The following is a 27,256-nucleotide window of genomic DNA, read 5'->3' on the forward strand; positions in this document are numbered from 1 at the left end:
AACAGGCTCCGAGACAGCTTCTTCCACCAGGCCATCAGACTGATGAACTCAGGCTGATCTGAGTGTATTTCTATATTACACTGACTGTTCTATTTATCATAAATTACCATGATTGCACATCTAGATGGGGACGTAACAAAGAGTTTTTACTGCTCAGGTATGTGGAGGATGTAAGAAATAAAGTCAATTCAAACCCTGTGTGAGTGTGTGGCCGCACAGTAACGGAAATACTCCCCTGCACTTACCATTTGCTGCTGCACAGCTGTGATATAATTTTGATAAGCTAACATCATTTTGAAATCTGTGTTGATATAATTGTAAGAATTCAATTCATGGACTCAGGAACTTGGTTTCTTGTGTAACGATATTACTGATCTCATACGTGCTGTAGTATGTGCTTTGTGCTGTGTGTGACTGTTGGTGTTATGTTTTGATCCTTGGCTCCCAGAGTACTGTATTGTTTGTGTGTGGTTGAATGACGATTACACTTGCACTTAACCATCAGATATTTATGGGCTATTAATTTAAACATTGCATTTACCATGTCATTGTTACGGTTTCGATTTCGTGGCCCGAATAAAAAGGACTGCGCGCGCAGTCACTGTGCCCCCCCCCCCCCCAGACACTCGCGGGGCGGTGTCAGATAGGATTCCCGCTCCCTCAAGCTAATGACATGGGCTCACGTCAGCATGGTGGTCATCGAGGGAGGACACCTGTAGGAGTCTCTTTACGCAGAGCCTTTTCCCCAGCGTATTGTGGACCGGTGGAGAGAGGGTGTTGCATCGGGCAGCTCCATGCAACAGATTTCTCAGTCATTACACTGACACCCCCCCATCCTCCTGTCTTTTCTGTGCTGAGAGGAGATGGCACTCTACTGTGCACATGTACAGAGTTAGGGTGCCTTTGACCTTTGCACTGTACTGTAGTAATATTTTTTGTAATTCAAATTTTTATTGTACCGTAGTAATTTTATGTATCGCACTGTACTGCTGTCACAGAAAAAACAGATTCCCTGACCTGTGTGAGTGATGATAAACCTGATTCTGATCTGGGTCTCTATTGTGGACTGAGAGTGGGAAGGGGGCAGGGAGAGGGGAATCATGGTTGGGAAAAGGGGAAGGGAGAGGGGAGGGAGCGGGAAGCACCAGAGAGACATTCTGTAATGATCAATAAACCAATTGCTTGGAATTAAATGACCTTGCCTGGTGTCTCAGGGCTGGGTGTGTCTGTACCCACCCCTGACACTCCTTCTCTGCCCCCTGTCCCACACCCCTCCCGTGGAGCTCGACCCTCACCGTTCCCAACATCCTTTGCCCCCGCCAGATTTACAGACTCGCTCTCCGCTGCACATTGACAGATACAGGACTGTGCAGAAGCCTCAGGCACCCTAGACCTTTGCATTGTAATGTACGAGGAGAGTCTAATGGCTCTGGGCCTGTACTCGACGGAGTTCAGAAGAATGGGGGGGAATCTCCTCAAAACCTATTAAATACCGAAAGGTCTGAATAAAGAGAATATGGAGAGGGAATTTCCTACAGTGAGGAAATCCAGGACGGGAGGACACAGCCTCGGAACAGAGGGACGTCAATTTAGAGCAGCGATACGGAGGAATTTCTTTAGCCGGAGGGTGGTGAATGTGGAATTCATTGCCGCAGGCCGCTGCGGAGACCAAGTCACTGGGTATACTTAAAGCAGAGGTTGATAGGTTCCTGATTAGTCAGGACCTCAAAGGCTACGGGGAGAAGGCAGGAGAATGGGGTTGAGAGGGATAGTAAATCAGCCGTGATGGAATGGTGGAGCAAACTCGATGGGCCGAATGGACTTTTGCTCTTATGTCCTACGGAAGGGGAACCAGAAGAGGGAGGGACTGAGCCACAGATGACTTAAAACCAGGATGTATTTGTCAGCCTTTGAAAATTCACAACCGAAAACCCACCACCACCGTTGCCTGGGTGCAATATGCCGATGCAGGGGCGTGGTCGGTATTTTCCAATCCTCTCGCCGGGAAGCAATGGGCTCAGGTCGACTGCGAAGAATCGGAGGTGCATCTGCGGCTGGGGGAGCTGGAAGAATGTCCGAACGGGTAGGTGACACTCGGCGGCCTCCAGCTGTCGATCCGAGAGCGATTCGTGGACCACGTCCGGAGACGGTCAGCGGTATTTCTGCCATTCCCTTGGTTCACCGACAGCCTGCGGCTCCCACTCTGCAGTCACTGATGGGACTGTGCACAGCCTGCAGCAAGTCTCTCTCTGGTGAGGTCACAGCCAGGATGTTTACTGAAGTACACACCATGCTCACCTCTGGCCAAGGAAAACTAAACAACTCAATCTTTAGGGCATCTGGCATCAATTCTTCCAGGGAGGAGAAGACCAATCTCGCGCCGTGGAACAGGAAGGGCCTGCTCATCAAACCAGGTGGACGGTCAGCCAGTAGATGATGAGGGGCTGAAAGCCAGCGAGGGCCAGGGTGACGTACATTCTGAGCCGGTTCTTGGAGCTGTAATTCGCGGACATGCCCGACGAGGAGAGCACCTTCATTCTCAGGGAGCGGACCTGTGGGCGGGGTTGGGGGTTTGGTGAAGAAACAGAGAGGAAGGGAGTGAGATGCTGCCAGCGGTGGCACGAGGTTGTTGAACAGTTCCCACTCGTCCAGGTGACTGCTACCGTGTCTATCATTTATTCCTCTGTTCAGGACAACACACACAAAATGCTGGAGGAACTCAGCAGGTCAGGCAGCTTCTATGGAAATTAATAAACAGTCGATATTTCAGACCACGACCCTTCACTGGGACTGGAAAGGAAGGGATAAGAAGGTGTGGGGCTAAAGGAAGGGGGGCAGCTGGAAAGTGAGAGCTGAAGCCAGGTGGGTGGGAAAGGTAAAGGGCTGGAGAGGAAGGAACCTGATAGGAGAGGAGAGCGGACCATGGGAGAAAGGGAAGGTGAAGGGGCACTAGGGGAAGGAGAAGATGTAAGACAGCAGAGTGGGAAACAGCTGAGGGAAGGGAGAGCGAAAAAATAACCAGATTGGAACTGATCAGGTCCTCCCTGGGGTACAAACACCAGGTTTTCAGACAACCTTGCATGTGAACAAGCTCCCACGGATGTTATTGTTATGAATCTTCATCTCCAGCCTCCCCACGGCAATCGGACACCACTGCCTGCCAGGGACACGGACGGCTGGAGGCCTCAAAGAGGGTTGTGTTGGAAACTGACAAGTAATGACGTATTGAAACTTCAAAGCCGTTGAGAATGGGCCATCGCAACTCTGCATCGCTGCAGCCAGGCCCAGTTTGACTTTCTGCCTGAGTTTGACCTCAGCACTTTCCCAATTTCACTAAAGCCCCTGCTAATTTTCATCTCCAGTTCTACATGGAGATTACGTGTTGAGCCAACCCCATCTCCCAGGTATTTCTCAATATCAGCAGACGGTATACCTTTAGAGTTTTCTTTACCAAAATTCCATTCCCTCTTCCGGTTGTTCAGACATCCAGGGAATCCAGCAGCCCCCCCGATAGTTACAGGCACAGCGCAGAGATGAGTAAAGCTCGACAAGCAGTGAGCTGGACACTGGCCCGTCCATCACCCCGACCTTTTCCTTAAATTAGCCAAACATCGGCTCATTCCACAGCATTGGGCTTGTCCACGACAGGAAACATCCTCTCCACATCCACCCTATCTGTGTCCTCTGGTCCTAGACTCCCCCCACTATAGGAAACATCCTCTCCACGTCCACTCTATCTGTGTCCTCTGGTCCTAGACTCCCCCACTATAGGAAACATCCTCTCTATATCCACTCTATCTGTGTCCTCTGGTCCTAGACTCCTCCACTATAGGAAACATCCTCTCCACATCCACTCTATCTGTGTCCTCTGGTCCTAGACTCCCCCACTATAGGAAACATCCTCTCTATATCCACTCTATCTGTGTCCTCTGGTCCTAGACTCCCCCACTATAGGAAACATCCTCTCTATATCCACTCTATCTGTGTCCTCTGGTCCTAGACTCCCCCACTATAGGAAACATCCTCTCTATATCCACTCTATCTGTGTCCTCTGGTCCTAGACTCCCCCACTATAGGAAACATCCTCTCTATATCCACTCTATCTGTGTCCTCTGGTCCTAGACTCCCCCACTATAGGAAACATCCTCTCCACGTCCACCCTATCTGTGTCCTCTGGTCCTAGACTCCCCCACTATAGGAAACATACTCTCAACATCCACTCTATCTGTGTCCTCTGGTCCTAGACTCCCCCACTATAGGAAACATCCTCTCCACATCCACTCTATCTGAGCCCTCTGGTCCTAGACTCCTCCACTATAGGAAACATCCTCTCCACGTCCACTCTATCTGTGTCCTCTGGTCCTAGACTCCCCCACTATAGGAAACATCCTCTCCACATCCACTCTATCTGTGTCCTCTGGTCCTAGACTCCCCCACTATAGGAAACATCCTCTCCACATCCACTCTATCTGTGTCCTCTGGTCCTAGACTCCCCCACTATAGGAAACATCTTCTCCACATCCACTCTATCTGTGTCCTCTGGTCCTAGACTCCCCCACTATAGGAAACATCCTCTCCACATCCACTCTGTGTCCTCTGGTCCTAGACTGCCCCACTATAGGAAACATCCTCTCCACATCCACTCTATCTGTGTTCTCTGGTCCTAGACTCCCCACTATAGGAAACATCCTCCCCACATCCACTATCCGTGTCCTCTGGTCCTAGACTCCCCACTATAGGAAACATCCTCTCCACATCCACTCTATCTGTGTCCTCTGGTCCTAGACTCCCCCACTATAGGAAACATCCTCTCCACATCCACTCTATCTGTGTCCTCTGGTCCTAGACTCCCCCATTATAGGAAACATCCTCTCCACATCCACTCTATCTGTGTCCTCTGGTCCTAGACTCCCCCCCATAGGAAACATCCTCTCCACATCCACTCTATCTGTGTCCTCTGGTCCTAGACTCCCCCACTATAGGAAACATCCTCTCCACATCCACTCTATCTGTGTCCTCTGGTCCTAGACTCCCCCCCATAGGAAACATCCTCTCCACATCCACTATCTGTGTCCTCTGGTCCTAGACTCACCCACTATAGGAAACATCCTCTCCACGTCCACCCTATCTGTGTCCTCTGGTCCTAGACTCCCCCACTATAGGAAACATCCTCTCCACATCCACTCTATCTGTGTCCTCTGGTCCTAGACCCCCACTATAGGGAACATCCTCTCCTCATCCACTCTATCTGTGTCCTCTGGTCCTAGACTCTCCATCTATAGGAAACATCCTCTCCACGTCCACTCTATCTGTGTCCTCTGGTCCTAGACTCCCCCACTATAGGAAACATCCTCTCCACATCCACTCTATCTGTGTCCTCTGGTCCTAGACTCCCCCACTATAGGAAACATCCTCTCCACATCCACTCTATCTGTGTCCTCTGGTCCTAGACTCCCCCACTATAGGAAACATCTTCTCCACATCCACTCTATCTGTGTCCTCTGGTCCTAGACTCCCCCACTATAGGAAACATCCTCTCCACATCCACTCTGTGTCCTCTGGTCCTAGACTGCCCCACTATAGGAAACATCCTCTCCACATCCACTCTATCTGTGTTCTCTGGTCCTAGACTCCCCACTATAGGAAACATCCTCCCCACATCCACTATCCGTGTCCTCTGGTCCTAGACTCCCCACTATAGGAAACATCCTCTCCACATCCACTCTATCTGTGTCCTCTGGTCCTAGACTCCCCCACTATAGGAAACATCCTCTCCACATCCACTCTATCTGTGTCCTCTGGTCCTAGACTCCCCCATTATAGGAAACATCCTCTCCACATCCACTCTATCTGTGTCCTCTGGTCCTAGACTCCCCCACTATAGGAAACATCCTCTCTATATCCACTCTATCTGTGTCCTCTGGTCCTAGACTCCCCCACTATAGGAAACATCCTCTCCACATCCACTCTATCTGTGTCCTCTGGTCCTAGACTCCCCCAATATAGGAAACATCCTCTCCACATCCACTCTATCTGTGTCCTCTGGTCCTAGACTCCCCCACTATAGGAAACATCCTCTCCACATCCACTCTGTGTCCTCTGGTCCTAGACTGCCCCACTATAGGAAACATCCTCTCCACATCCACTCTATCTGTGTTCTCTGGTCCTAGACTCCCCACTATAGGAAACATCCTCCCCACATCCACTATCCGTGTCCTCTGGTCCTAGACTCCCCACTATAGGAAACATCCTCTCCACATCCACTCTATCTGTGTCCTCTGGTCCTACACTCCCCCCACTATAGGAAACATCCTCTCTATATCCACTCTATCTGTGTCCTCTGGTCCTAGACTCCCCCACTATAGGAAACATCCTCTCCACATCCACTCTATCTGTGTCCTCTGGTCCTAGACTCCCCCACTATAGGAAACATCCTCTCTATATCCACTCTATCTGTGTCCTCTGGTCCTAGACTCCCCCACTATAGGAAACATCCTCTCCACATCCACTCTATCTGTGTCCTCTGGTCCTAGACTCCCCCACTATAGGAAACATCCTCTCCACATCCACTCTATCTGTGTCCTCTGGTCCTAGACTCCCCCACTATAGGAAACATCCTCTCCACATCCACTCTGTGTCCTCTGGTCCTAGACTGCCCCACTATAGGAAACATCCTCTCCACATCCACTCTATCTGTGTTCTCTGGTCCTAGACTCCCCACTATAGGAAACATCCTCCCCACATCCACTATCCGTGTCCTCTGGTCCTAGACTCCCCACTATAGGAAACATCCTCTCCACATCCACTCTATCTGTGTTCTCTGGTCCTAGACTCCCCCACTATAGGAAACATCCTCTTCACATCCACTCTATCTGTGCCCTCTGGTCCTAGACTCCCCCACTATAGGAAACATCCTCTCCACATCCACTCTATCTGTGTCCTCTGGTCCTAGACTCCCCCACTATAGGAAACATCCTCTCCACATCCACTCTATCTGTGTCCTCTGGTCCTAGACTCTCCCACTATAGGAAACATCCTCTCCACATCCACTCTATCTGTGTCCTCTGGTCCTAGACTCCCCCAGTATGATTAGGAATAATCAACATGGCTTCATCAAGGGCAGGTTGTGCCTTTTGAGCCTGATTGGATTTTTTGAGGATGTAACTAAACACATTCATGAAGGAAGAGCAGTAGATGTAGTGTATATGGATTTCTGCAAGGCATTTGACAAGGTACCCCCATGCAAGGTTTACTGAGAAAGTAAGGAGGCATGGGATCCAAGGGGACCTTGCTTTGTGGATCCAGAACTGGCTTGCCCACAGAAGGCAAAGAGTGGTTGTAGACGGGTCATATTCTGATGAGGAAGTGGAGGGATGGGTTAGTAAATTTGCTGATGACACAAAGGTTGGGGGTGTTGTGGATAGTGTGGAGGGCTGTCAGAGGTTACAGCGGGACATTGATAGGATGCAAAACTGGGCTGAGAAGTGGCAGATGGAGTTCAACCCCGATAAGTGTGAGGTGGTTCATTTTGATAGGTCAAATATGATGGCAGAATATAATATTAATGGTAAGATTCTTGGCAGTGTGGAGGATCAGAGGGATCTTGGGGTCCGAGTCCATAGGACACTCAAAGCTGCTGCGCAGGTTGACTCTGTGGTTAAGAAGGCGTACGGTGTATTGGCCTTCATCAATTGTGAGATTGATTTTAAGAGCCGAGAGGTAATGTTGCAGCTAAATAGGACCCTGGTCAGACCCCACTTGGAGTACTGTGCTCAGTTCTGGTCGCCTCACTACAGGAAGGATGTGGAAGCCATAGAAAGGGTCCAGAGGAGATTTACAAGGATGTTGCCAGAATTGGGGAGCATGCCTTCAGTGAATAGGTTGAGTGAACTCGGTCTTTTCTCCTTGGAGCGACGGAGGATGAGAGGTGACCTGATAGAGGTGTACAAGACGATGAGAGGCACTGATCGTATGGATATTCAGAGGCTTTTCCCCAGGGCTGAAATGGCTAACACGAGAGGGCACAGTTTTAAGGTGCTTTGAAATAGGTACAGAGGAGACGTCAGGGGTAAACATGAACCATGGAGTATCGAAAAGAAACCTCTGTTTTAGAACCTGCCACACAACATTTAGATTGGAACGGCCATTAGCTTTCTCTTGCTCTGAAAACGCTAAAGTTCTATCCTGTGCAACTGCTGATATTACTGAGAGTAACCTCTGTAACTTTGGTAGCACACACATATAAAGGGTTCCTGGAATGGGCACAGCAAGCCCCTTGGCCAGAGGTGCAGCCCCTCTCTGGACACACCAGTCTTTTGACTCTAGTACTTCTTCTCCTATGAGATATTTAGCATACCGCGAGACGGCGTTCCGGAGAGCAAAGGGGTCACTTACTAAGAAGAACATGATGGCGCAGGACGTCCAGGCTAAAGCAACATAGTAAGCATCTCGCCCGAATAACAAGCCACTCAGAATGGTGATTATTATCCTGCAAGAAAGAGACAAGTGTTACATCTCCGATACAGACGGTAGTCAGAGGAAATCCGAGAACAGAAATCCCAGGACAGGCTCTGGAGGAGACTCACCAGTCTGGGTTCGGGCTCAACAGGCTGCAGATTAGAAGGATGTTTCCTATAGTGGGGAGTCTGGGACCAGAGGACACAGATAGAGTGGATGTGGAGAGGATGTTTCCTATAGTGGGGGAGTCTAGGACCAGAGGACACAGATAGAGTGGATGTGGAGAGGATGTTTCCTATAGTAGGGGGAGTCTAGGACCAGAGGACACAGGTAGAGTGGATGTGGAGAGGATGTTTCCTATAGTGGGGGAGTCTAGGACCAGAGGACACAGATAGAGTGGATGTGGAGAGGATGTTTCCTATAGTGGGGGAGTCTAGGACCAGAGGGCACAGATAGAGTGGATGTGGAGAGGATGTTTCCTATAGTGGGGGAGTCTAGGACCAGAGGACACAGATAGAGTGGATGTGGAGAGGATGTTTCCTATAGTGGGGAGTCTAGGACCAGAGGACACAGATGGAGTGGATGTGGAGAGGATGTTTCCTATAGTGGGGGAGTCTAGGACCAGAGGACACAGATAGAGTGGATGTGGAGAGGATGTTTCCTATAGTGGGGGAGTCTAGGACCAGAGGGCACAGATAGAGTGGATGTGGAGAGGATGTTTCCTATAGTGGGGGAGTCTAGGACCAGAGGGCACAGTTAGAGTGGATGTGGAGAGGATGTTTCCTATAGTGCGAGAGTCTAGGACCAGAGGACACAGACAGAGTGGATGTGGAGAGGATGTTTCCTGTAGTGGGGGAGTCTAGGACCAGAGGACACAGATAGAGTGGATGTGGACAGGATGTTTCCTATACTGGGGGAGTCTAGGACCAGAGGACACAGACAGAGTGGATGTGGAGAGGATGTTTCCTATAGTGGGGGAGTCTGGGACCAGAGGACACAGACAGAGTGGATGTGGAGAGGATGTTTCCTATAGTGGGGGAGTCTAGGACCAGAGGACACAGATAGAGTGGATGTGGAGAGGATGTTTCCTATAGTGGGGGAGTGTAGGACCAGAGGGCACAGATAGAGTGGATGTAGAGAGGATGTTTCCTATAGTGGGGGAGTCTAGTACCAGAGGACACAGATAGAGTGGATGTGGAGAGGATGTTTCCTATAGTGGGGGAGTCTAGGACCAGAGGGCACAGATAGAGTGGATGTGGAGAGGATGTTTCCTATAGTGGGGGAGTCTAGGACCAGAGGACACAGATAGAGTGGATGTGGAGAGGATGTTTCCTATAGTGGGGGAGTCTAGGACCAGAGGGCACAGATAGAGTGGATGTGGAGAGGATGTTTCCTATAGTGGGGGAGTCTAGGACCAGAGGACACAGATAGAGTGGATGTGGAGAGGATGTTTCCTGTAGTGGGGGAGTCTAGGACCAGAGGACACAGATAGAGTGGATGTGGACAGGATGTTTCCTATACTGGGGGAGTCTAGGACCAGAGGACACAGATAGAGTGGATGTGGAGAGGATGTTTCCTGTAGTGGGGGAGTCTATGACCAGAGGGCACATATAGAGTGGATGTGGAGAGGATGTTTCTTATAGTGGGGGAGTCTAGGACCAGAGGACACAGATAGTGTGGATGTGGAGAGGATGTTTCCTATAGTGGGGGAGTCTAGGACCAGAGCACACAGATAGAGTGGATGTGGAGAGGATGTTTCCTATAGTGGGGAGTCTAGGACCAGAGGACACAGATAGAGTGGATGTGGAGAGGATGTTTCCTATAGTGGGGAGTCTAGGACCAGAGGACACAAATAGAGTGGATGTGGAGAGGATGTTTCCTATAGTGGGGGAGTGTAGGACCAGAGGGCACAGATAGAGTGGATGTAGAGAGGATGTTTCCTATAGTGGGGGAGTCTAGTACCAGAGGACACAGATAGAGTGGATGAGGAGAGGATGTTTCCTATAGTCGGGGAGTCTAGGACCAAAGGGCACAGTTAGAGTGGATGTGGAGAGGATGTTTCCTATAGTGGGAGAGTCTAGGACCAGAGGACACAGATAGAGTGGATGTGGAGAGGATGTTTCCTATAGTGGGAGAGTCTAGGACCAGAGGACACAGATAGAGTGGATGTGGAGAGGATGTTTCCTATAGTGGGAGAGTCTAGGACCAGAGGACACAGATAGAGTGGATGTGGAGAGGATGTTTCCTATAGTGGGAGAGTCTAGGACCAGAGGACACAGATAGAGTGGATGTGGAGAGGATGTTTCCTGTAGTGGGGGAGTCTAGGACCAGAGGACACAGATAGAGTGGATGTGGACAGGATGTTTCCTATACTGGGGGAGTCTAGGACCAGAGGACACAGATAGAGTGGATGTGGAGAGGATGTTTCCTGTAGTGGTGGAGTCTATGACCAGAGGCCACAGATAGAGTGGATGTGGAGAGGATGTTTCCTATAGTGGGGGAGTCTAGGACCAGAGGACACAGATAGTGTGGATGTGGAGAGGATGTTTCCTATAGTGGGGGAGTCTAGGACCAGAGCACACAGATAGAGTGGATGTGGAGAGGATGTTTCCTATAGTGGGGAGTCTAGGACCAGAGGACACAGATAGAGTGGATGTGGAGAGGATGTTTCCTATAGTGGGGAGTCTAGGACCAGAGGACACAGATAGAGTGGATGTGGAGTGGATGTTTCCTATAGTGGGGGAGTCTAGGAACAGAGGGCACAGATAGAGTGGATGTGGAGAGGATGTTTCCTATAGTGGGGGAGTCTAGGACCAGAGGACACAGATAGAGTGGATGTAGAGAGGATGTTTCCTGTAGTGGGGGAGTCTATGACCAGCGGGCACAGATAGAGTGGATGTGGAGAGGATGTTTCCTATAGTGGGGAGTCTAGGACCAGAGGACACAGGTAGAGTGGATGTGGAGAGGATGTTTCCTACAGTGGAGGAGTCTAGGACCAGAGGACACAAATAGAGTGGATGTGGAGAGGATGTTTCCTACAGTGGAGGAGTCTAGGACCAGAGGACACAGATAGAGTGGATGTGGAGAGGATGTTTCCTATAGTGTGGAGTCTAGGACCAGAGGACACAGATAGAGTGGATGTGGAGAGGATGTTTCCTATAGTGGGGAGTCTAGGACCAGAGGACACAGATAGAGTGGATGTGGAGAGGATGTTTCCTATAGTGGGGAGTCTAGGACCAGAGGGCACAGATAGAGTGGATGTGGAGAGGATGTTTCCTATAGTGGGGGAGTCTAGGACCAGAGGACACAGACAGAGTGGATGTGGAGAGGATGTTCCCTATAGTGGGGGAGTCTAGGACCAGAGCACACAGATAGAGTGGATGTGGAGAGGATGTTTCCTATAGTGGGGAGTCTAGGACCAGAGGACACAGATAGAGTGGATGTGGAGAGGATGTTTCCTATAGTGGGGGAGTCTAGGACCAGAGGACACAGATAGAGTGGATGTGGAGAGGATGTTTCCTATAGTGGGGGAGTCTAGGAGCAGTGTGTGATACGCTGGAGAGATGGGAGACAGACCGGAGCAACAATCTGCAGGAGGACCTCAGTGAATTGAATAGGATCTGTGGGGGAGAGGAACTACCGATATTTCATGTTGACCCTCTGCAGTTTTGCCCCAAAATATCGACAATTCCTTTCTCCTCAGACGCTGGTTGACTCTTGTAGAAGATTGTTTGTCACACCTCTAACCCGCACCCTCACAATCTCAGGAGATAACTGCCTGAGCACTTCACGGCCACTCAAGTAGCTTTCTGAGAAGCTAGTTCTCATTGTAGGACTCGGAGCAAATCCTCCAAAAGAAATAGCCCCATTATTTTGCATGTGATGACACACACAAAATGGTAGAGGAGCTCAGCAGGGTCAGGAGGCATCTGTGGAGGGGAATAAAGAGTCGATGTTCAGGGCAGAGGGCCTTCATTAGAACCCGACTCTGTTCCCTCAGAGCTGCCTGCGTGTGTGGCCGAGCAGTCACGGCTCTGACCCCGCACCGCTATCCTTTCTTGCTTTGCAGCCGGAACTATCTTTTATATAATGTTCGTGTCATTTTGAAATCTATGTTAGTATAATTGTGAAGTATACTGCAATTATATTAACAGAGCTGAAATGGCTAACACGAGGGCACAGTTTTAATGCTTGGGAGTAGGTGCAGAGGAGATGTCAGGGGTAAGTTTCTTTAACGCAGAGAGTGATTTTGCAGCTACATAGGACCCTGGTCAGACCCCACTTGGAGTACTGTGCTCAGTTCTAGTCGCCTCACTACAGGAAGGATGTGGAAGCCATAGAAAGGGTGCAGAGGAGATTTACAAGGATATTGCCTGGTTTGGGGAGCATGCCTTATGAGAATAGGTTGAGTGAACTTGGCCTTTTCTCCTTGGAACAACGGAGGATGAGAGGTGACCTGATAGAGGTGTATAAGATGTTGAGAGGCATTGATCGTGTGGATAGTCAGAGGCTTTTTCCCAGGGCTGAAATGGCTGGAATGAGAGGGCACAGCTTTAAGGTGCTGGGGAGTAGGTACAGAGGAGATGTCAGGGGTAAGTTTTTTACTAAGAGAGTGGTGAGTGCGTGGAATGGGCTGCCGGCAGCGGTGGTGGAGGCAGATACGATAGGGTCTTTTAAGAGACTCCTGGGTCGGTACATGGAGCTCAGAAAAATAGAGGCTATGGGTAACCCTAGGTAATTTCTAAGATTAGGACCTGTTCAGCACAGCATTATGAGCCAAAGGATCTATATTGTGCTGTATGTTTCTAATTAATTGCGTGTTAAGAAATATAATCCATAAATTTTCCCAATAATAAACGTACCACAACCTTTACCTTAAAGTATTTGAGAGCTTCATTGCATTTACACGGTCAGTGTTACAAGTCACGATACTGTTACTAATTGGAACAATATACACAGAATAGAAGTCAGTAGCTGATAGTTAAACAGCTGGCCTTAATGCCAACACCATCTAGTCAAAACATTTCACTTTTGCTATTGTGCCTGTCAGTTGTTTTGATGGCCTGACATCATTATGAGTGTTATGAGTTGTGGATTGTATTTATTTGATGGAAAAATTCCATATTCTGACTTTTTTGGTAAGAAATCTTCTGATTTTTTTTAGAAACCCAATTAAAGTGCTGTGCGGTCGTTGGGAAAATGTCCCGCTCACAGCAGTGGCTGATCTGTGTGGCTACGGAAAGCAAATGACAGCGAACGTTGGTTGGTGATGAGTTAAAGATGAAACATTCTTTTCAACATTTTAAGCAAGATTAGTGTATTATTTTTGTTTTGTACAATTTTAGAGTGAAAAAATGGAATGGAGCACCATGCAAACATTTGGGCACCCCGAGAGATTTGAGCTCTCAGATAACTTTTACCAAGGTCTCAGACCTTAATTAGCTTGTTAGGGCTATGGCTTGTTCACAGTCATTACCCTGACTCCTCAAACCTTGTCCCAACAATCAGCAGCCATGGGCTCCTCTAAGCAGCTGCCTAGCACTCTGAAAATTAAAATAAATGATGCCTACAAAGCAGGAGAAGGCTATAAGAAGATAGCAAAGCATTTCCAGGTAGCCGTTTCCTCAGTTCGTAATGTAATTAAGAAATGGCAGTTAACAGGAACGGTGGAGGTCAAGTTGAGGTCTGGAAGACCAAGAAAGCTTTCCGAGAGAACTGCTCGTAGGATTGCTAGAAAGGCAAATCAAAACCCCCATTTGACTGCAAAAGACCTTCAGGAAGATTTGGCAGACTGGAGTGCTGGTGCGCTCTTCGACTGTGCAGCGACACCTGCACAAATATGACCTTCATGGAAGAGTCATCAGAAGAAAACCTTTCCTGCGTCCTCACCACAAAATTCAGCGTTACAAGTTTGCAGAGGAACATCTAAACAAGCCTGATGCATTTTGGAAACAAGTCCTGTGGACTGATAAAGTTAAAATAGAACTTTTTGGCCGCAATGAGCGAAGGTATGTTTGGAGAAAAAAGGGTGCAGAATTTCATGAAAAGAACACCTCTCCAACTGTTAAGCATGGGGGTGGATCGATCATGCTTTGGGCTTGTATTGCAGCCAGTGGCACGGGGAACATTTCACTAGCAGAGGGAAGAATTAATTCAATTAAATACCAGCAAATTCTGGAAACAAACGTAACACTATCTGCAAAAAAAAATCTGAAGATGAAAAGAGGATGGCTTCTACAACAGGATAATGATCCTAAACACACCTCAAAATCCACAATGGACACCCTCAAGAGGCACAAGCTGAAGGTTTTGCCATGGCCCTCGCAGTCCCCTGACCTAAACATCGAAAATCTGTGGATAGACCTCAAGAGAACAGTGCCTGCAAGATGGCCCAAGAATCTCACAGAACTAGAAGCCTTTTGCAAGGAAGAATGGGCGAAAATCCCCCAAACAAGAATTGAAAGACTCTTAGCTGGCTACAGAAAGTGTTTACAAGCTGTGATACTTGCCAAGGGGGGTGTTACTAAGTACTGACCGTGCAGGAGCCCAAACTTTTGCTTCGGGCCCTTTTACTTTTTTGTTATTTTGAAACTGTAGAAAATGGAAATAAAAAAGTAATCTTGCTTAAAATATTAAAGAAATGTGTCATCTTTAACTTTATGCCTTTTGGAAATCAGGTCATCTTTTACTCATTTAACTATTTACAGTAACAGAAATTTTGACCGGGGTGCCCAAACTTTTGCATGCCACTGTACATATGCCCAAGTCTTTTGTACAGTATGTACCCTACCACAGTAGAGCCACTGCCCCTAGACTGTCTCATTTCACCAATCCAACAGAAAGTTGGCGTGTCCGCCTTGCCCTCAGGACTCACCCGACATACTTGTACCCGCTGTACGCAATAAGGTCAAAGGTGGTGAGATCTGTGTGCACTGATATCAGGTAGAGGGCAAGCAGAAGAGCCAGAACCTCGATAATGATCCAGACGAGAGCAGTGCTGGCACACATACCCAACACCTCAGGGGTGAACCTGAAACAGAATAATCAGACCCTGTTATGGTGCTAAATCCAGAGACAGCGATCAACAGAACCTCAATGGTCAACACTCCCATGGTCCATTCCCTCCCCATTGGCCAGAATCTCACTGTCCAGACCCTCCCCATTGGACAGAATCTCACTGTCCAGACCCTCCCCATTGGACAGAATCTCAATGGTCCAGACCCTCCCCATTGGCCAGAATCTCAATGGTCCAGACCCTCCCCATTGGCCAGAATCTCAATGGTCCATACCCTCACCCATTGGCCAGAATCCCAATGGTTCAGACCCTCCCCATTGGCTAGAATCTAATGGTCCAGACCCTCCCCCATTGGACAGAATCTCAATGGTCCAGACCCTCCCCATTGGAAAAATCTCAATGGTCGAGAGCCTCCCCATTGGCCAGAGTCTCAATGTCCAGACCCTCCCCATTGGCCAGCATCTCAATGTCCAGACCCTCCCCATTGGACAGAATCTCTATGATTCAGACCCTCCCCATTGGACAGAGTCACAATGGTCCAGACCTTCCCCATTGGCCAGAATCTCTATGGTCCAGACCTTCCCCATTGGCCAGAATCTCTATGGTCCAGACCCTCCCCATTGGACAGAGTCACAATGGTCCAGACCTTCCCCATTGGCCAGAATCTCTATGGTCCAGACCTTCCCCATTGGCCAGAATCTCTATGGTCCAGACCCTCCCCATTGGACAGAATCTCAATGCTTCAGACCCTCCCCATTGGACAGAATCTCAATGCTTCAGACCCTCCCCATTGGACAGAATCTCAATGCTTCAGACCCTCCCCATTGGACAGAATCTCAATGGTTCAGACCCTCCTCATTGGACAGAATCTCAATGCTTCAGACCCTCCCCATTGGACAATCTCAATGGTCCAGACCCTCACCATTAGCCAGAATCTCAATGTCCAGACCCTCACCCATTGGCCAGAATCTCTATGGTCCAGACCCTCCCCATTGGACAGAATCTCAATGCTTCAGACCCTCCCCATTGGACAGAATCTCAATGGTTCAGACCCTCCCCATTGGACAGAATCTCAATGCTTCAGACCCTCCCCATTGGACAGAATCTCAATGGTTCAGACCCTCCCCACTGGACAGAATCTCAATGGTTCAGACCCTCCCCATTGGACAGAATCTCAATGGTCCAGACCCTCACCATTGGCCAGAATCTCAATGGTCCAGACCCTCCCCATTGGCCAGAATCTCAATGGTCCATACCCTCACCCATTGGCCAGAATCCCAATGGTTCAGACCCTCCCCATTGGCCAGAATCTAATGGTCCATACCCTCACCCATTGGCCAGAATCCCAATGGTCCAGACCCTCACCATTAGCCAGAATCTCAATGGTCCAGACAATCCCCATTGGACAGAATCTCAATGCTTCAGACCCTCCCCATTGGACAATCTCAATGTCGAGACCCTCCCCATTGGCCAGAATCTCAATGGTTCATAACTTCCTCATTTACTCCCTTTGCGTTATGATGTTATGGAGGCTACTGACAGGGTAAATGCAAGCAAGCTTTTCTTTTTTATGTGTATATTGAGATACTGGGCAGTATTGGCTCTTTAGGCCCATTGAGTGACCCCACGCAGCATTCTCTGATTTAACACTTGCCTAATCACGGGTAAATTTATAATGAATTGGGACTGAGAGGGGAAACTTGCGAATCCAGGGAAAACCCACGCTTTCCAAGGAGAGGACACACAGAGAGTCGTTACAGAGGCTGCCGGGTTTGAACTCTGACATGCCAAGCGTTGTGCTAACTGGCAACGAGACATTGAGTACAGGAGTTGGGATGTTACGTTGTAGATACACAAGGTGTTGGTGAGGTTTAATTTGCAGTTCTGGTTATTTAATATACCTACAAGAAAGATATCCCTAAAACTGAAAGAGAACAAAGAAAATTGACAAGGATGTTGCTGGGACTTGAGGAACTGAGTTATAGGGAAAGGTTGAATAGGTTAGGACTTTATTCCCTGGAGCGTAGGGGAATGAGGAGAAATTTGTTCGAGTTGTACAAAATTATGAGGGTATAGACAGGGTAAATGTAAGCAGGCTTTTTCCACTGAGGCTGGATGAGACTAGAGCTAGAGGTCATGGGTTAAGGGTGAAAGGTGAAATTTGGGGACCCTCCTCATTCAGGTGGTACGGGTGTGGAACAAGCTGCCAGCGATGCAACGTTTCAGAGAAGCTTGGACAGGAGGCGCGTGGAGGGCTGTGGTCCGGGTGAGGCAGAGTAACAGTCTAGCATGGACTGGAGGGGCCAAACAGCCTGCTTCTTTGCTGTTGTGCTCTGAACGTCATCACACTGCCACAGATAGCCAGAAAAAAATTGCAGTGAAGGTTGAGATAGCAAATCTACCTGAAAGTTGAGATGGGCCTCGGGTAAGGTGGGTGGGGTGGGGGGGCGTGAGGGAGGTAGGGGAAAGAGGCTTGGAAAGGATCTGGGGAAGAATTTTTAAATCAAAGGTTGGATGAAATCAGGGAGGGGCACACTGCCCAAGAGGTTGCTGGGGTCAGGTACACCGTGACAATGGTATCCAGACAAGGCATAGAAGCAATGTCAAATTCAGGTGGGGGGGGGGGGGGGGGGTCAGAAATGGTCATGTATTGGGGAGTCTAAAGCTAGACAGATATATTTAAGGTGAGAAGAGAAATATTTAAAATGATCTGAGTTCAACTTCATCCCCACAGTGCGAGTATTTGGAAGGGGGTACCACAGAATATGTCAGAGACGGGTAGTCATTTGTGTAGGGACTTCGACAGGAAAGGTTTTCCCGACCTCTTCGATGTCGGGGGACTAATGCCAATAAGCAAGGGGGTCCACGGACCCCGGGCTTGGAATGACGTAGACCAAATCTCCACCAACGGAACTAAGTCAGGTTGCCATCTTGACTTGGAGACTTCCCATCCTCAGAGACTCCAAGACTTCATACCAAACGCTGAGAAATGGGATTAATGCCAATGGGTAATTGGAGGCCTGCATAAGCACTGTGGGCCGAAGGGCCTGTTTGTGTGTAGTTAAAGAAGAAAGAGATCAGCAGATTACTGGGGCTTTCCAGTAAGAACAGATTGTACAAGCAGACTGATACATTGAGCAGAGTAAGGATTATCAGTGCTCAAACTTGGCTACAACTCCCGCATTAGGGAACGACACCTTCAAGCAGTGATGCCTCAAAAAGGCGGCATCCACCATTAAGGACCCCCGTCACCCAGGACATGCCCTCTTCTCATTGCTACCATCAGGGAGGAGCTACAGGAGCCACACTCAATGATTCAGGAATTCCTAAACAAAGTTAGAATAACATACCAGCTGATTTTCTTCTAAAAAAAAAATACACGACAATGTACCCAAGAGAATTGATGCAGTTTTAAAGGCAAAGGGTGATTTGTTCAGCTTTTTACTGCTCTATGGCATTTTTGTTAATATTTAGCTTTACATTTCATGATTTTGAAACCATCTATCCTTTACAGAATTCTTCTAACATGTGCCTAAGACTTTGGCACAGTACTATAGTAATTTTATGTATCGCACTGTACTGTTGCTACAAAATAAACAAATTTCATGACGTGTGAGTGATGATAAACCTGATTCTGATCTGGGTCTCTATTGTGGACTGAGAGTGGGAAGGGGGCAGGGAGAGGGGGATCATGGTTGGGAAAAGGGGAAGGGAGAGGGGAGGGAGCGGGAAGCACCAGAGAGACATTCTGTAATGATCAATAAACCAATTGTTTGGAATCAAATGACCTTGCCTGGTGTCTCAGGGCTGGGTGTGTCTCACGAAGTACGCCAGGCTGATTAAACCCGACACGTCCCCACTGCCCTTGGTAGTCATACTAACCTCTTCTGCATGCCCAGGGCCACCCCCGTCAGCAGGATGTAGGTAATGAAAGCCATGGCTGAAAGACAAAACCAAGCAGAGAATCAGCTGCTACAAGCCGGCGTGCACTTCCATCCGCTCGGCTGGAAACCAACGCAAATAAAAGTTAAACGCAGGTGCAGGACATCTGAAACAAAATACAGTGGATTCCAGTTAACTGGACCAGTGCATTTCCGCCCAATTAAGCGACTGCCTCAATTGGCCGGAGTTTCATGGAAACGGCTAAAAACGTATAAAAAAGACAAAGTGAGTAACAAATTATGTATTTAAATCACGGGAATGGTAGGGGTCCATGGCAAAAATCAGGTTGGGAACCCCTAACTGAAATAAAATACAGAACGCTGCCAACAGAAGTACGGAAGTATAAAACTGCGTTAGCTCCTAATGGTTATCGACAGTGGAATTCATCCGGTGTACACATTGAACAAAATCAGTGCAGATAATGGACTGCCTTCACATAATCCAATCAACAAATGCGTCCCCCAAATCTTCATTTTCATTGTAACATTCAAGGCGGCGGCTGATACCTTCAAATTCCTCGGAGCCCCTAACTTGCTGAAGTAGTGAAATCGTTTCATTTTCACTCCCTGCTGTTCCTGGCATCTACAAGCCTGAACACTTGAAACCGTTGTTCGGAATTGTCCTGCTGCTTATTTCTTGCCAACTATGTGACAAAAATCATGAACAGAAGAGATTCCGCAGATGCTGGAAATCCAGAGCACCACGCACTAAATGCTGGAGGAACTCAGCAGGTCAGGCAGTATCTACGGAAATGAATAAACAGTCGACGTTTCGGGCCGAGACTTCAGGGACATAAATCACTGATTTTTTTTGAAAACAAGCACACACAACTGATGCTATTTAAAAACTGTTTGTTCTTAGCACAGCACAGCGTTTAATAGCCACACCATTGAAACTAGTTAGAACCTGGTTGGCAACAGTCCCCTGCCCCAATTAGGCCCAAATAAACAAGGGGAATACCGGATATTTTCTAGATTCGTTTTTGTTCTTTAAGAGATGTCACAAATAAGTGGCAGCCGTGATTAATCAGAATCCATTGCATATATAAAAAAATTAAATTTAGTAACTAGCGCAAAAAGAGAGCACAGAAACAACAGAGGAGCAGTTCACTGGTTCAATATCTTTTTGATTCAGAACAAGAAGGCAGCGGGAGAGCACCTAAGGATTTCCAGTGGGAGGACATTTTGAGTTCTCGGCAGAAGAGAAAGGCCAGACTGAGCAGACGCGTGACGTCAGCCAGTTGAGCGCGAACGGTTTAAAAAGGGCAAGGAATCTGCAGAAGTTTTTGATTCGGAACAAGAAGGCAGCAGGAGAGCACCTAAGGATTTCCAGCGGGAAGACATTTTGAGTTCTCGGTGGAAGAGAGAGGCCAGACTACGCAGGCGCGTGACGTCAGCCAGTTGAGCGCGAACAGTTTAAAAAGGCAGCCATATCCAGCAGGCAGCGGAGTGAAAGGGCTTTGGCTCCACAGGCTTCGGCGGTAATGGGACGAGGTGAGGCAGTTGTTGATTGCAAAAGGAGGTAGTATGTGTGTGAGGCCAGTTTTCTGTGGTCGGTGTCAGATGAGGGAGGTCCTTGAGTCTCCCGGCATCCCGGACGGCCACATCTGCACCCAGTGCATTGAGATGCAACTCCTAAGGGACCGTGTTAGGGAACTGGAGCTGCAGCTCGATGACCTTCGTCTGGTCAGGGAGAGTGAGGAGGTGATAGAGAGGAGTTACAGACAGGTGGTCACTCCGGGGCCATGGGGGACAGAGAAATGGGTCACAGTCAGGAGAGGGAAGGGGAAGAGTCCAGGTACTAGAGAGTACCCCTGTGACTATACCCCTTGACAATAAGTACTCCTCTTTGAGTACTGTTGGGGGGGGGGGGGGGGGTAGACAGCCTACCTGGGGGAAGCGACAGTGGCCATGCCTCTGGCACAGAGTCTGGCCCTGTGGCTCAGAAGGGTAGGGAAAGGAAGAGGAAGGCAGTAGTGATAGGGGACTCTATAGTTAGGGGGTCAGACAGACAATTCTGTGGACGCAGGAAAGAAACTCAGATGGTAGTTTGCCTCCCAGGTGCCAGGGTCTGGGATGTTTCTAATTGCATCCAAGATATCCTGCAGTGGGAGGGAGAACAGATAGATAGATAGATACTTTATTCATCCCCATGGGGAAATTCAACATTTTTTCCAATGTCCCATACACTTGTTGTAGCAAAACTAATTACATACAATACTTAACTCAGTAAAAATATGATATGCATCTAAATCACTCTCTCAAAAAGCATTAATAATAGCATTAAAAAGTTCTTAAGTAGTTTACTTAAATACATTAAATACAATCAACCCCGGCACTTTAACATATCTTACTCCTGGCGGTTGAATTGTAAAGCCGAATGGCATTGGGGAGTATTGACCTCTTCATCCTGTCTGAGGAGCATTGCATCGATAGCAACCTGTCGCTGAGCAGCCAGAGGTCGTGGTACATATCGGTGCCAATGACATAGGTAGGAAAAGGGAAGAGGTCCTGAAAGAAGACTACAGGGAGTTAGGAAGGAAGTTGAGAAGCAGGACCTCAAAGGTAGTAATTTCGGGATTACTGCCCGTGCCACGCGACAGTGAGTATAGGAATAGAGTGAGGTGGAGGATAAATGCGTGGCTGAGGGATTGGAGCAGGGGGCAGGGATTCAGATTTCTGGATCATTGGGACCTCTTTTGGGGCAGGTGTGACCTGTACAAAAAGTACGGGTTGCGCTTGAATCCCAGGGGGACCAATATCCTGGCGGGCAGGTTTGATAGAGCTGTTGGGGAGGGTTTAAACTAGTTTGGCAGGGGGGTGGGAATCAGAATGTGAGTGCAGGGATTAAGGTAGACGGACAAAGGCATGATGCTAAGAGTTCTGAGTTGATGAGAAAGGACAGGCAGGGGACAGAACATAATTGTCGCCAGTTAAAGGGGTTGAAATGTGTCTATTTCAATGCTAGGAGTATTAGGAACAAGGAGGATGAACTTAGAGCACGGATTAGTACGTGGAACTAAAATGTTGTGGCCGTTACTGAAACTTGGTTGGACAAAGGGCAGGATTGGATGATGCAGGTCCCGGGGTTCAGGTGTTTTAAAAGGAATAGGGTGGGGGGGGTAGAAAAGGTGGGGGAGTGGCATTGCTGGTCAGGGATAGTATCACGGCTATAGAAAGGGAGGACGCTGCAGAAGGAGTGTCCGCTGAGTCAGTCTGGGTGGAAGTCAGAAATAGGAAGGGATCAATCACTGTGCTGGGAGTAGTCTATAGGCCCCCAAATAGCCCTCGGGACACCGAGGAGCAGATAAGCAGGCAGATTTTAGAATGCTGCAGCAAATACAGGGTAGTAGTTATGAGTGATTTCAACTTCCCTCATATTGACTGGCACCTCCTGAGTGCAAGGGGGATAGATGGGGCTGGATTTGTCAGGTGTGTTCAAGAAGGATTCCTGACACAGTATATGGACCGGCCAACGAGAGGAGAGGCTATACTGGATCTAGTTCTGGGTAATGAACCTGGTCAGGTGACAGACCTCTTGGTGGGGGAGCATTTTGGTGAGAGTGACCACAACTCCCTTAGCTTCAGCATAGCTATGGAAAGGGATAAAATCAGACGAAATGGTAAAGTGCTTAACTGGGGAAGGGCTAACTTTGAAGGGATGAGGCAGGAACTAGCGAGAGTAAATTGGAAACAGATGTTCAAAGGGGAAAGCACAGAAGTAATGTGGGAGAAGTTTAGGGACCACTTGAGCTGGGTTCAGGATAGGTTTGTCCCACTGAGGCAAGGAAAAAGTGGTAGGAAAAGGGAACCGTGGCTGACGAAACACGTGAGGCAACTCGACAAGAGGAAAAAGGAAGCATATGTTAGATATAAGAAGCAGGAAGTAGGAGGGGCTTATGAGAAATATAGGGTAGCCAGGAAGGAGCTAAAGAAAGGACTTAGGAGAGCTCGAAGGGGGCATGAGAAGGCCTTGGCATGTAGAATTAAGGAGAACCCCAAGGCGTTCTATGCGTATGTGAAGAATAGGAAGATGACGAGAACAAAGGTGGGACCGCTAAAGAGGGCAACATGTGCCTGGAGGCAGAGGAGGTTGGGGTGGTCCTAAATGAATACTTTGCTTCAGTATTCACAAGTGAAAAGGATCTTGATCAGGGTGAGGTCGAAATAGAGCGGGCCTGTGTGCTGGACAATGTGGAGATTAAGGAAGAAGTAGTGCTGGATCTTCTTAAAAACATTAAGATTGATAAATCGCCAGGGCCGGATATGATACACCCCAGGCTGTTGTGGGAATTTGGAAGGACAAACCAGAAAACTGAGCACAGGATTAATGGTCAGTTACTTATGGGTGTGGATGAACAAAGGGACCTTGGGGTTCAAATCCATACATCCCTCAAGGTCGCTGCGCAGGTTGATAGGGTAGTTAAGAAAGCCTATGGGATGCTAGGCTTCATTAACAGGGGGATTGAGTTCAAGAGTAGAGAGGTCATGTTGCAACTCTACAAATCTCTGGTGAGACCGCACTTAGAGTATTGTGTTCAATTCTGGTCACCTCATTATAGGAAGGATGTGGAAGCTATGGAGAGGGTGCAGAGGAGATTTACCAGGATGTTGCCTGGTTTGGAGAACAAGTCATATGAAGCAAGGTTAGCAGAGCTGGGACTTTTCTCTTTGGAGCGTAGAAGAACGAGAGGGGACTTGATAGAGGTCTACAAGATTATGAGAGGCATAGATAGGGTGGATAGTCAGTACCTGTTTCCCAGGGCACCAATAGCAAACACCGGAGGGCATATGTACAAAATTAAGGGAGGAAAGTTTAGGGGAGACATCAGGGTTAAGTTTTTTTTTTACACAGAGGGTTGACTGCCTGGAATGACTTGCCAGGGATGGTGGTGGAGGCTAAAACATTAGGGGTATTTAAGAGCCTCTTGGACAGGCACATGGATGAAAGAAAAATGGAGGGTTATGGAGTAGTGTGGGTTTAGTACTTTTTTTTAAGGATTATATGGGTCGGCACAACATGGAGGGCTGAAGGGCCTGTACTGGGCTGTAGTGTTCTATGGTTCGAATGTCCATTCAGAAATCTGATGGCAGAGGGGAAGAAGCTGTTCCTGAATCGCTGAGTGTGTGTCTTCAGGCTCCTGTACCTCCTCCCTGATGGCAGAGGGGAAGAAGCTGTTCCTGAATCGTTGAGTGTGTGTCTTCAGGCTCCTGTACCTCCTCCCTGATGGCAGAGGGGAAGAAGCTGTTCCTGAATCGCTGAGTGTGTGTCTTCAGGCTCCTGTACCTCCTCCCTGATGGCAGAGGGGAAGAAGCTGTTCCTGAATCGCTGAGTGTGTGTCTTCAGGCTCCTGTACCTCCTCCCTGATGGCAGAGGGGAAGAAGCTGTTCCTGAATCGCTGTGTGTGTGTCTTCAGGCTCCTGTACCCCCTCCCTGATGGCAGAGGGGAAGAAGCTGTTCCTGAATCGTTGAGTGTGTGCCTTCAGGCTTCTGTACCTCCTCCCTGACGGCAGAGGGGAAGAAGCTGTTCCTGATTTGTTGAGTGTGTGTCTTCAGGCTCCTGTACCTCCTCCCTGATGGCAGAGGGGAAGAAGCTGTTCCTGAATCGTTGAGTGTGTGTCTTCAGGCTCCTGTACCTCCTCCCTGATGGCAGAGGGGAAGAAGCTGTTCCTGAATCACTGAGTGTGTGTCTTCAGACTCTTGTACCTCCTCCCTGATGGTAGCAATGAGAAGAGGGCATGTCCTGGGTGGTGGGGGGTCCTTAGTGATGGATGCTGCCTTTTTGACTTTCCTGGATGCTTGCCTAAACACCCAGTGGAAGTCTTAATGGGCCGAGCTGTCAGCCATTCCTTTGTTGCCAGGGCAATCTGCAGGCTGAGCCATGAAAATGTACAACTCTGCTGTTCAAACCGGGTTATAATGATCCCAGCTCTTAGCCAGACTGCATTGTTCATAAAGTCAAACCATACCGTGCAAAAGCCTTAGGTACATATATATCGCCAGGGTGCCGAAGACGTTTACACAGTCCTGTGTTTGTCAACGTGGAGCGGAGAGCGAGTTTGTGAACCTGGTGGGAGCAAAGGATGTTGGGAATGGTGAGGGTGGGGTGCCGCGGGAGGGGTGTGGGACAGGGGGCAGAGAAGGAGTGTCAGGGACGGGTACAGACACACCCAGCCCTGAGACACCAGGCAAGGTCATTTGATTCCAAACAATCGGTTTATTGATCATTACAGAATGTCTCTCTGGTGCTTCCCGCTCCCTCCCCTCTCCCTTCCCCTTTTCCCAACCATGATTCCCCTCTCCCTGCCCCCTCCCCACTCTCAGTCCACAATAGAGACCCAGGCCACACCATAAAGACCCACAGGAGCGTAGAAAGTTGAGGGGAGACTTGATAGAGGTATTTAAAATTATGAGGGGGATAGATAGAGTTGACGTGGATAGGCTTTTTCCATTGAGAGTAGGGGAGATTCAAACAAGAGGACATGAGTTGAGAGTCAGGGGGCAAAAGTTTAGGGGTAACATGAGGGGGAATTTCTTCACTCACAGAGTGGTAGCTGTGTGGAACGAGCTTCCAGTAGAAGTGGTAGAGGCAGGTTCAATTTTGTCATTTAAAGTAAAATTGGATAGGTATATGGGCAGGAAAGGAATGGAGGGTTACGGGCTGAGTGCGGGTCAGTGGGACTAGGTGAGTGTAAGCGTTCGGCACGGACTAGCAGGGCCGAGATGGCTTGTTTCCGTGCTGTAATTGTTATATGGTTACAGTGCAAAAATCTTGTTTATCGTCACTCACATACGTTGTGAAATCTGTTTCTTTTGCAGCAACAGTACAATATGTAAAATTACTACAGTCTTGTGCGCCCGTGTCTTGCACTGGGTACTGCTGCCACAGCAGAACAAATCTCGTGACATATGCCAGTGATAATAAACTTGATCTGATTCTACCTGGCACTGCTTCAGCCTTTTTCCAAATCGACTGAACACCAAGGACTACAGAGGCAAAGAACTGAGAGCAGGCTGAAAGCAAACACAAACGCAAGAGGTTCTGCAGATCCACAGCAACACACACAAAATGCTGGAAGGACTCTGGAAATGGCCCTCGAGCTACAACGGGTGATTAGGACAACTCCGCACATCACCGGGACTCAACTACCTGACCTGGAGATCGTCTACAACTCCCAATGCCTATGGCACAGTGGTAACATCATTAAAGACCCACCCCATCCAGACTGTTCATCTGGAGATGACCTTGTCACTGGTACTGTGAGGAGCTGAGCGAGCCACTGCACTGCTGCACCAGAGGGAGGGGACATGCAGGCAAGGAGGAGAGATGAGAGGCCAGAGTGTGGAACTGAAGAGGCCCTCCAGCATTCTGTGGGACTGCAGGGAGGATGAGACAAAGCAGGATTGGATGAATAATTTTAAAAAATCACCAGCAGAAACCAGCTTTGTGCTCTGAGAAATGAGTTCAGAACGTTTTGCAGAAATTGAATGACTAACTGAAAATTACAATCTTGCGGGCCAACAAGAGACAGGCTCCACCCTAACAAACCTTCATTTAAAATACTGAGCATTCCCCTGTGCAGTTGTCACACGTCTCAATGGTAGTAAGACCACAGAACTGATGGTGGACTTCCAGATGGGGGAAAATTGAGGGAACCCACTCCAACGGGATCCTGCCAACCACAGTTGCTCTTATAAATTTCCACGGATGTACGGTGGAGAGCGTTCTGACGGTTGTGTCGGTGTCTGGGTTGGAGCCGCCAATGCACAGGACGGAAGACGGCTGCAGGAATTGCACGCTAAGCCAGCTCCATCACGGTGACAAGCTCCTGCACTGTCAAG

At 48.6% G+C, this 27,256-nt stretch overlaps 1 protein-coding gene across 1 annotated transcript in view; it reads right to left on the bottom strand.

Annotated features, from left to right (window-relative positions):
• Window positions 1-1,879: 1,879 nt before the first annotated feature.
• Window positions 1,880-27,256, bottom strand: part of LOC140717834 (protein YIF1A-like) — a 55,322-nt gene continuing 29,945 nt past the window's right edge. The window contains 4 exon segments of the mRNA XM_073031559.1: window positions 1,880-2,552; window positions 8,395-8,488; window positions 15,332-15,487; window positions 19,355-19,412. Coding sequence (XP_072887660.1) covers window positions 2,406-2,552; window positions 8,395-8,488; window positions 15,332-15,487; window positions 19,355-19,412 — 455 coding nt within the window. The 3' untranslated portion in view covers window positions 1,880-2,405.

The sequence above is a fragment of the Hemitrygon akajei genome, chromosome 28 (genome assembly GCF_048418815.1).
Source record: "Hemitrygon akajei chromosome 28, sHemAka1.3, whole genome shotgun sequence".
NCBI lineage: Eukaryota > Metazoa > Chordata > Chondrichthyes > Myliobatiformes > Dasyatidae > Hemitrygon > Hemitrygon akajei.